At 41.8% G+C, this 11,786-nt stretch overlaps 1 protein-coding gene across 1 annotated transcript in view; it reads right to left on the bottom strand.

Moving 5' to 3' along the window:
- Positions 1-828: 828 nt before the first annotated feature.
- Positions 829-11,786, bottom strand: part of tbc1d16 (TBC1 domain family, member 16) — a 23,437-nt gene continuing 12,479 nt past the window's right edge. The window contains 6 exon segments of the mRNA XM_029438623.1: positions 829-3,680; positions 4,766-4,912; positions 5,911-6,090; positions 6,538-6,724; positions 7,674-7,808; positions 10,611-10,759. Coding sequence (XP_029294483.1) covers positions 3,381-3,680; positions 4,766-4,912; positions 5,911-6,090; positions 6,538-6,724; positions 7,674-7,808; positions 10,611-10,759 — 1,098 coding nt within the window. The 3' untranslated portion in view covers positions 829-3,380.

Raw genomic sequence — 11,786 nt, 5'->3', positions numbered from 1 at the left:
AAAATCGAGCAAATTAGCCACCTAGCAGTTGGAACCAGATTATTTCCAGAAATTGAGGTAACTGCAGCCGGAGACAGAACAAAAATATTGCGTCATTAACACAGATGAATAACCATTTCCTGCAGAGGAGAATTTATAAAAGGAAAAGATATTGCACATTATTTGAGCTATATGTAGGTGTTTGTGTCTGCTGGGCCTGTGCATGACTACAGGTTAGTTCTTGTTCTAGTTAAGTATTCTGTGGTCTATTATCTTCTCTCCTGCTGGAAAACCCAAGTAAACAATTTCAGGGCATTAGAAACGGTCATACAGCTATTTCTACACTTAGTTTGCAGAGCAGGTGATCACGAAGTATAAGCAAGTTGATGTTGCATCCATTTAAAAAGGGAAAGTTAATCCTAGACTTGAATTAACACGTTATACGTCTATGATGTCAGCATGAAACACATCCAGCAGCTGCTCTGTATTTAACTTCCTGGTCTGAGATATTACTCACATTGAATATCTCAAACAGAATTTATGGACCAACTCTAAAAAAAAGTCTTGATTCTCTGATTTCCATTTACTGGAGATAGTTATTTGTTTGTACTTACTGGCTTCACTGGCTTGATTTACTTAATGGATGCATAGAGTAAACTGATGTCTCCAAAAACTGGAACTGTTTGGAGATTATAACAGCGTCTTTGTCTAAAATGCAGAATAGAACAAACTGTTATTACTGGCTGCAAAATGACCTCCATTCATCTGGTCTTGTGCACATGTTTTCATCATTTACAAAAAAAAAGAAATGGACCTAAATCACGTGCCACAATTTCACCATGACTGAGCATTTATTAAAAACTTCATAAATTACTTTGATTATATTCTTATATATATTTCTATATTAATCTTGATAAGCATATATTACAAAACAATACACAGACATTATGCTATTACTTGACCAGTGTTTAATGATGTAAAAGTAAAAGGTGGTTCTGTAAATCCCAGCATTGTTTTTACTTGGTATCGGATCACAATCACAAAGTCATTTATTGTCAGAAAGGCATTTATAAATCGTTTTTGTTGTTCAGTAAAACATTTTCTTGAAAGTATGCCTTTGTTTTTTTATTAATACCAAGAATAAGAATAGGCTCTTTTTTTCTCTGAGATGTGTACAGTAATACATCGACATACCATAGAGATCAACAGCAACATTGTACATTCAGTGATGACTGGTCGAAACCCCTTTAAATAGGAGTAGTCATTATTAGGCTCGTGACTTTCGGTGCCTGTGCAGACAATGTGATTTCAATGAGGATTTGAATAAAATTCATGAGTACACACACACACACACACACACACACACACGCACACACACACACACTCGATTACTTTCCCATCGTGCATCTCCGACTAATTTCAACGCAGCCACCCAATCTTCAAAACTCTGCATGCATTTCCAGCAAGCAGCTGCACACGATATCTAATGGGTAAAAGGAGCAGTCGTGAATTTCATTTGCAGAGACTGCTTGCCGAGTGAGAGAGCGAGAGACCACAAGAGAGAAAGAGCGAGCGAGAGAGAGAAAGGGAGGGGGGAGGGAGTGTCTGATTGAAGGTCTTAATGTTACATTTTAGCAGCAATTTGAAGATGATTTCAGCCCCAGGAGTGTCACTCAAAAGCTCTCAGGGAAACGCTTCAGAGGGGGGGACCATCTTTACATCTGGGACTTGCAAATCACAGAGGCAAGATGCAGATCACTATACATCCCTGTTCAAAGCCTACGTTGTCCCTTTCCTCTTCATCTCCACTTTTTTTTCTTCTAAAGAGTCCCAACAGCCAGCTTTACTTTTCTTCTCTTGTTCTCCCCATGATGACTGCTATAATTAAAGAGACTGGTCAGGGGGGCTCTATGGCTGTTCTCCAACTCATTACCAGATGTTTGGAGGTCACTCCAGTTTATATACACACTTACACTCGCACCCACACACCCACACACACACACACACACACACACACACACACACACACACACACACACACACACACACACACACACACACACACACACACACACACACACACACACACACACACTGAACAGTTTCACGCTGCTGAGTGAGAAGAAACACAAAAAACAGATACATTCATGTGGACTGATTCTTAGTGTTGATAGTGCGTTGTCATTTAAAAGGTGAAAGTGGAGCGAACGCTGAAGGAAAAAAACAAACAAACTGTGCTGTCGATTTTCCCACCGTTTTCTAAACATGGCTCAACACAGAAGACGAACGCTTCAAGTGAAACATGAGGCCGTCAGGATAAAAACGTGATCTATTCTTTCTTTGGCAGACAGCGCCGTCATATCCATCCAATACCTCACACAGGAAATGGTATCTTTTAAGGGTAATGCGTAAATGGTTAAGCTCCCATTGCTCGACAGGTAACGTGAACGTTTGTGTCGGACTTTTATCAGAAGGAAACATATGCATAGCTTCCTCCTGCCTGTCAGGAAACAACATTTTAAACAGAGAAATTATGAGACCGTTCCTTTCCGCCATCTGATGAGGAAATATGCAGAGCCCTATTATGATGTGAGTGTTTGTCATGTAAACACATTCTTACCTCTGTTTTGGGCTTGAGTGTTTTCCAACAAACATGTTGTGCCCCTCTATAAGTCAAGAATCGCTCATGCAAGGATATAATATTGCTAAATATTTTTTAACTGCTGATATAAACGCAAACTTTCACTTGTTTGAAAATAAAATTGAACAAAACTTAAAAAGTACCAGTCATTTGTTATAATCCTATTTGTAGGTCAACCCTTCTTTGTTATCACAGAGGGTGTGGATTTCATGTTAAAAATGTCCTGCTCAATCTTGAGATACGCACAATGTAATTTGATATTCACACAAATACTCCATTGTGAGAACACGGCAAACATTTTTTAAAGTTCAAGTTCAAGTCCCGTGAATGAAACTCCAGTTTCATTTGACCCCTCGGTCAGGCCGCTTGCCTCCGACCCTGATGTGACCCCTTGCCCACAAAGCCCATGGAAGTGTGCCAAGCCAGCAGCAGACTCGAACCTGAAGTAGCTCCAGACCAACATGGCGCCTGGTGATTGTCCAACCTGCTCCAAGAGGAAAGCAGCCCCGTCCAGCAGCAAACCGTCCTCATCGCGGATTCATGTGATGCTGAACGTTGCTAAATAACATTCTGGTAAGGCAGTGTTCCATATTGCACCACATGAAAGGATCCGGTGACAAAAGTCCTCAGTAAGATAGGGAAACTAGAAGCAGGGGACTTTGGGGAGAGGAGTCGGAGAATGGCAAATAGTTCAAGAATCCAGCAGATGGATCCAAACAAACGTGAGCCAAGACCAGCAAAGCTCCCCATAGCCTCCGCCTCAGGACTGTTTCCGGAAGGTGAAAATATCCCGGGTTTTGTAGCCTTTCTTGCCCTCCGGCGTAGGCGTGGGGATGGGGTTAGGTGAGGGCGAGGGTGTGATAGAGAGAGAGGGTGAGGAGGGCTGGGGGGTGGAGGTGCCTCCATAGGGGCAGCTCTGTGAGTCTGCGTGTTCACCAGAACACTCCACAGTGGGGATGTAGCGGCTGTCCCACATCCCCGGGCCACACAGTTTACAAAGGTCATGTAGGCTGCACGGGATTCTGGGTAGCAGGCGGAACTGGTAGAGAAGGCTGCGGGCCTGGAGGAGCAAGGGCGGAAAGTAAGAACAGTTCTTTGCAAGATATCAAACATAGTGGATAAAAAAACTAAAAACATTCAAATAAAATCAACGCCCTTGACTCTGGTAACTAAACAATGTCAAGGTCAGCGAGCTAAAACGCCAGTGTGCATCGGATGCAAAATCTCAAGCAACAACAACAAAAGGAGTTACGCCAGCTGCATGCTAACATGAACTCACTGCCTGTGGTTGCAGCAGTACTAACACAGCATCCATAAACATGAGGATGCAGGCACAGACACAGCAGCGGCGATGCAGATCATAAATCCTCCGCATGGCATGGCAGCGTCCCATTTAGCAGCTCAAGGCCTCAGTGTGCAGGTTTCAGTATGTCCCCAAATGGTGCAGCATTTGGGGACATACTGAAACACAACACTGGTTTTAATTAAATGTAATGCTGCAGTCTGTGGAGCGTGATCATAACCCACAGATTATTATAAGAGTTTAAGTTGAAGGGATATTCATTTACTTTGGGTTGAAGAATTGAAAACTTTCCGTGGGAATTAAAGAGAATTCATGGAGAATCTACGGGAATTGCTCAGGCAGTATTTACCACGTCAGATAGAAACTAACATTTTACCATATGTTAAGCATACGTAATCTATTCATTTTCCAAATTTAATTTATAAATGTGTCAAATACATACAATGTGAAATGTGCCATGTGGTGAGTGGGGAAATGTGAGCTGTGTGTAAAACTTAAAAGTGGACAACTAATTTAGGTTAAAATCTGCTGGTTAACTAACATTTATAATAGAAAATATTAAATATATTCCAGTAATATATAAATAATTTGCATGAAAGCATGTAGTCCTTTGGCGCTGGCAGTAGTGTGCGCTGCAAACTTTAAACAAAAACATGCCATAATACCTAGTAATGGTTTTTATGTTTATTTCCCCAAATAAATTCCCCAAAATTCAGATTGTTAGATTGAAATTGTAGAAAAATCCAGAGTTTAACTTCCCTTGGAACTTTTCAAAAAATGTTCAGCGAAAGTTTTCCGACCCGACCCGACCTTACGCACCCAGAGCATTTAGTAATGTGTACCTTGCGTAGCACCAGTTCTCCATTCATGTGCATGGAAAGGTTGCTGAAGTGGAGCAACATTTGGTCAGTGGCGAGCTGCTGTTCTGTCACATCCTCCCCGTAGAGAACGATGATGGCCACACACAGGAACAGGTGGAAGTAGTCCGTCTATAAAGAGAGGGAAAGAGGTTCGTGAGCAGGTCAATACTGGAAGACAAATGCAGGAATATTTGCAAATTAGCAGTTGTTTTTCTTAAGGACGTAATGACAACATGGTCTCTCTCTGCATGTAGGTTTGCCCTGGGTACAATTAGAAGGTTACAACAGAACCAGGAACCCAGTTCAAGGAAAGTGAGGATGTAGTATTTGGACATTTAAGTTTAAAGATGGGAAGTGAACTAAGGGCTTGTTTGAAAAGGAAAGGTCAAATAAAAATGTATACCTTTCTGTGTCAGTTTAATCTTAGATAACAAGAGCAGTCAACAACAATCTATTATGAAACAAAATATCTCGACGCCACCCATTTACAGAAGAAAACAAATCAGATATCAATCAGAGATTCTTGCTTCTGGTTTATCTGGTAGGTGACATTCAACCGTCTAAACCGAGGTTTCACTCCGCTATCTCCTCCATCAGCACCTGTAGCTGAAGATCAGAACATCTAGCTCAACAGATGGCCCGAAGCAGGAAGACGGATATCTTTTTTAAAATATTTTGTTTCATATCATAACATGTAAGGCCTACCATGTGCTTAATAACAGATTACAGTTCTCTTGCTCTTTACAATGTACATTTGTAAGGCTGTGACGCGTTATTATTGAAATGGATCAATTCAAAGTGAACTAAATGAAAATGTGGGATTTTATGTCAAATCTTTACTGAAAGGATCACTAATCACTCTCCATGTAAACCATTAAACCCCTTCAAAACCAAGACGTAATATGACACTTTGGAGGTATTTAGGAGGATTATAATAGTCTGTGGTGACAGGCTTTAAAGGGATAACATGGACTCATTTTATTGCAGATAAAGTTCATTTTTCTGCATGCTTCCTGAAAAATCATCGAGAATGTGGTGCTGTAGTGAAACCTCTGTGCTCCTCGTTTATGCAAAGTTCTTCTCGCAAACTTGTGTATGCAAAGGAGCCGCTCAGACTTTGCTCTGACCTGGTAGTGTGCCCAGCAGGCCTCCCACATGCGCAGAGCCTCGGTGTCGGGGAACTCTCGTTTGAAGCAGAGCAGGATCCAGCGGTGGCAGAAGAGCAGCTGGAGGCCGTCTTCACCCAGACCGGTCAGGTGCTGGTGGAAGCGGGGCAGCATGAGACGCAGCAGCTCCCGCAGGTACATCTGCAGGCAGGTCAGAGAGGGCACACGCTGTCTTACAAACATGGAAACAAATAGCGAGTAAGATTTTAGTATTCTTAGGCTGGGATTATCCTTCTCTGGGATGCCCGCGAGCAAACATACACAGGCGTCGTTTGGCTCGCGTTTCTTTTAGACTTGTATGGATTGGGGGTATAACGTACGTGTCCACGTTAAGGAAACCACAATGAAGAGAAAATAGTTGGGGGTTTTTTACCCCCGGGGACAGAGTAACAAACTTGAAAGAATTTGGATTCATTAACATTAATGTACGAGACAATGACCCTTCTCTGTTTTAGGGTTTTCGCTCGAAATGTACTAGTTTGTCGGCGCACATTCTCCGACATGTTCTCCGCTGTAAAGCATTCAGTGTTGCACTTTGTCGTGCAAAGTGTCTTTTTTCTACTTCTACTACTACATCACACATCCTACCAGCTGCCTCTCCATGTCTTCATCACGCGGCGAGCTGATGAAGATGGTGTTCTCCATGAGACCGACGAAGCACCAGAAGGTGTCACTTTCGTCCTGGATCTCAGTGAGCAGGGGGGCCACCAGGTCAGACATGCCCTGGCAGTAGCCCATGTTTGGATTAAACACTGCATAGTTGAGCAGAATCCGCCTGGGTCAAGAACAGCCACACACATCTTAGCGCTGCTGTAACATCTCAGCATTAAAACAGAACATCCAATACAACATAGCAATATATAGAGTCATAAACATTTCAGATGTTTCTTTTTTTAATCTCTTATATAGAAATGTTCACGACCCCGCAGCCAAGCCAAACCACTGAAAAAGCACGGTCCCGCCCTAACACTGAATGATCCAACATGTGTTTCAACATTGCTGGTAATTCCCAGGAAAACATGACAAGCCCTGCTTAAGCGGTTACTATGCCAACTCCTCTGGTAACCAGGGACCTAATTAATGATCTTTCTTGTTTTTCACCCCCCTTTTTTTTGTAGATGGGTCCTACTTTGAAGTAAACTTCCCTGGCAGTCCTCATGTATTATTAAGGATTGTACAAACATAGGGGAAACCCTGAGGACTTTTTATTTTATTGTTATCAGTGAAATATTACACAGTATAAATAGATGTCATAAGGAAAAACTAAAGAGGATGGAGGAGCTTTTTGGAGAAGCAGATATTGCAAAGAAAGTTATCTGTGACATTTGAGGACAATAGATGAGAGGAAGCACGAGTTAAGTGCTGTGCATCTGTGCAGCGCTGGGATCACCCTGCCCCAGAAGCAGCATAAGACATAATACCAAGACAAATACCAGGAGCCTCGACGAGAGTCACTAAACTAATATGATATTTAAATCCTCTTGCTCCTCGTTTAGAAAGCCATTAGCTCTGAGTATGCATCAAAAGTGCTCCGACGGCTTAGTCAGAGTCAATAAAGCATGAAACTCATTTGCGGCTCCCCCAGGGTTCAGAATATGAAATGAATAGGTACGCCTGTGCGTTGGGCTGAGGAATGGGAATGATAAGGACGGATGGAGAGAAGGTGAAGGTAAGGGAGACAAGAGATAGAGATCGGGAGTGGGGATGAAGAGAAGTGGTCTGACCTCATGATCTCCACATTCGGGTTATTCTCTCCTCTGAAGTAATGGTTGCTGCGGTCCGTTCTCACCACGTCTTTATCCACCGTGAACTGGACCTTTCTCCAGAACTCGCTGTGCTCCTCCGGGCTCATGGACAATCTGAAAGATACGGCAGGCGGAAATGGAAAAAGTTTGATACATGAAATAAAGAAAGCGCAGTTGTTTATCAGGACTAGTTCCCAAAGTCAGTTATGATAAGTTAAAAAGACGAGAATAGTTTTTCCTCTAAGGTAATGAGTAGTTTTTTTTAAAACCGTATCAAATCATTTTTTACCTCAAATGTTACTCTGGTGTAAACACTAATGGGTAGAAACAAATGAACTATAAAATGTGGGGGTGGGTACGCAGTGGACTGAAGGGGTATTTCACCACAAAGTGCTCCATTGAGGATAATACCCCAACCATAAACCCCCCCCATCTACCCATCTAAATGTTAGGGACTATATTAGCAATGTACTCTGTGTGTGGCTCTAATGTACTCGAGTCCTAACAAGCAGAGGGGATTTAATTAACACTGTTTGTTTTCCATGTGGCCCCACCAGGAATAATGAGCGCACACCTGATGCAACGCCACGCAACTGTTTAGTTTCAGTGCTGTGTGTTTGTGTGGTTGGACCCTCCCCAACCACCTTTCTATTGTTCCCCCCCCGCTCCCTCCCTCCCCCTCTCTCTCTCCCTCTCAAAGATGCTACTCAGGAGTTCAGCACATGTTTTCACCACTTTACATGTTTGGTATGTTATCGGAATATTAAATAGGAACGTAATCTCTTAGACCCTACTACTGCCCTGTACTCATTTCTATTCATTTTCTTTTACGTTTATTATAATAATAATAATAATAATAATAATAATAATAATAATAATAATAATAATAATAATAATAATAATAATAATAATAATAATAATAATAATAATAATAATAGGGACAGGTATATAGCATGGACCAATGCCACGTATCACAGCGTTTGTAGAATACGCAGAAAGCAGCACATGGTACAAACAATGATGCAATAAGATGAAAATATTTGCCGATTAATTTTCTACGCAAAAACTCTGGTTGTAGATTTCTTTTAGTGTTTCTGCACGCTGTGTATCTTTGGATTTTGGACAAAACAAGACGTTTGAAGGCATCTCCTTGGACATTTTTTACTACACACCAAAGAATTCATTCAATATAAAAAAAGAAAAAAGCAGCAGCCCTAGTCTGGACATGTGTGCAGGTGCATTTATAAACACAGAAAACGTTACTGACGGAAAGAAATGCACTTCCTCTTCTCTTCCACAAATCTGAACCAAGAATAGAGCTCTTTTGAATTTTAGTCACTGGTGCACCAAAATGAAACAAAAGCACTTCCTCTTTAAGACAGCCAGAGAGGACATTGTCCTTACAGCTTGTTACATAACACATTCAAAATGTATTACTAACACACATTTGACTTGCAAACAAATTGTAAACATCAGTGTTTGAGTGCACAAATGATTATCTAAAAAGGATCTATGGTTATTCTTTATGCACTAACTAAAAAACAAATGCAGCTTATGTACGACGGTATGAACTACAGTATATAGAAGTCGTTGTTTTATGTTTTCTGTGTGTATGTGTATCTATATATAGGTCTTGTCTAGCTTTTTGAGCTGTACACTAAATGATATGACTGTACTGTGATGAAGCACATCAATCCTGGTGTTATTAATGTTTAGATTTCTTATTAAACTGAGTCATTTTCAACCCATGAAATCTTTATAAAACACACAATTCACTGTTTTAAAATGAGCCCTGAACTTCGAGTTGACCCATTTGGGATAAAAGGATGTCAACGCCCTCCTGCCTCAGCCCACTTTTAAGCATTTTTTCAAAATGATGCAGTTGGTGGAGTTAGGCTCAGACCTTTGGGGTGAAGTTACACTTTATTTATTGTGGAAAACCAATAAATATATTCAACTAAAGCAACAAAAAGGAAGATGATCTCATCTAAAGGCTGTCATTCGGTGATGTTTGTTTGTGAGTTTTTCCACCATCATTCTGTTCATTGCCCGTTGACCTACGTCTGCAGTAATCCAGTCTTAACTTAATAAAAAAGATATATGTACTTATTACAGCTGCGTTTCCATTTGCAGCCACTTAGTTATCACGGCTAAGAGGAGAAGACGAGGTAGGGAGACAAGGAACTAAAGCACAGACTTGTGTCCTTGCTCCTAATGATCAACCAGAAGGCTGCTCTAGTCAAACGGGCTTTAAAAAGGAATCCACATCAGAGTCAGAACAAGGGCTCTAATTACCCGACTTCGATAAGACCTACTCAAAATTTTAATAGGCCATACAGATGAAACCTTTCCGATTATCATATTCATTATAGACAGAGCGGTGGAACGTGTGAAAATATGTGCACACTCAACCTTTTGGTTTAAGGGGTGAACACAAATGAAGACTTAGCGAAGTGCCTCTCTCTCTCTCTCTCTGTGTGTGTGTGTGTGTGTGTGTGTGTGTGTGTGTGTGTGTGTGTGTGTGTGTGTGTGTGTGTGTGTGTGTGTGTGTGTGTGTGTGTGTTCCTTCTGACGACAGAGTATGATCTGATAACCGCTGACATGTTTTCTCTCCAGAGACCTTTTATTTCACACCCGGCACCTCCCCTTAACACTTCCCTGATTGTGCCTATTGATTGCTCAGCGCCTGCGATGAGAAGCCACAAAAGACTCACATATTCAACTGACTGACTGAGCGTTTGGCAGCCGACACTGCCGGCATGTGACAGTTTATATTCCGTTTCACAGTTTTTGGTTAAATAAATTGATTTCCGTGACGTCAAATCTTTCATGTTGTGGCACAGACGTTACCAGCAGCCAGGAAATCTCCAGATGATTTATATATAATAAAACTATTTATTTCGCCCTGTCCCCCACCTCCTCTGCTGGATGTCATGATAGTGGGTGCGCTTTTGCAGTCTCCAGGCCTCCCTCTCCTGGGATGTGGAGTCATAGCTGTAGTAGTGCAGCAGGAAGGGCCACACCTCGCCACGGATGGATGGGTCGATACCGCCGAAGAAGATGGCCTGGTGGAGAGTGATTACAAAAAGGGCAAGCAGGGGTCATGCAGTGAGGGATCACTTCTAATATGAGAACATATAAAACTGTATGCAAACAAGATCTGCAGAAAGTGGTGTAGATGACACAGATGGTGGAGGGTGCTCCACCATCATCTGACAGAACTACAGCAGTTGTTTCACAAGTGTTGCAATACGCTGCAAAACCGAAACTCGTAAAAAAATACAAACACCTTTTAATCGGCATGTCCAGCGAAAACAGAGCTCTTCTGTTTCTGCATTTGCGTGTTTACACAGGAAATGTTCTCGGTCACAGTCTAACTGCCACTGAGTCATTTCAGTAAGATGGTAACCTTCGATTGAGTCAAACCCAGAGAACTCAAATGACTCACAGCGCGACATTGGCCAAGACAAACCCAGTCATTATTTAAAGACTGGAGGTGCTGATTCAAACTGAAAGTTACACAAGGTGGGCTTTACTTTCAAAATCACTTTCAGTACGTGCGATCGAGAGAGAAAATATGTGATGCTTGACTGTGTGGACAGCAGCAGGGGAGACCTTTCGAAACGATCCAGCAGGATTGTGAAAACATGCGCAGAGGTATCTCCTACCTGTTATAAATATAACATACTGTATATGAGGGCACTTTGTTCTACTGTCTGTGATCATGCCCAAGAATTCAGGCAGAATATATTTAAGTTTTTCCTCATATGCCGCCACAATGGAGCCAGATCCATTGATATGCAATCTGGGTGCTACATAGAAATTTCCCTCGGGATGAATAAAGTATCCATCCATCCATCCAGCCATCCATCCATCCATCCATCTATCCATCCATCTATCCATCCATCTATCCATCCGTCTATCCATCTATACATCCATCCATCCGTCTATCTATCCATCCATCCATCCATCTATCCATCCATCCGTCTATCTATCCATCCATCCATCCATCCATCTATCCATCTATCCATCTATCCATCCATCCGTCTATCTATCCATCCATCCATCCATCCATCTATCCATCCATCCGTC

Source organism: Cottoperca gobio, chromosome 8, assembly GCF_900634415.1.
Source record: "Cottoperca gobio chromosome 8, fCotGob3.1, whole genome shotgun sequence".
Taxonomy (NCBI): Eukaryota; Metazoa; Chordata; class Actinopteri; order Perciformes; family Bovichtidae; genus Cottoperca; species Cottoperca gobio.
Note: the sequence above shows the minus strand (reverse complement) of the source record. Positions and strands in the feature narration are given on the sequence as shown.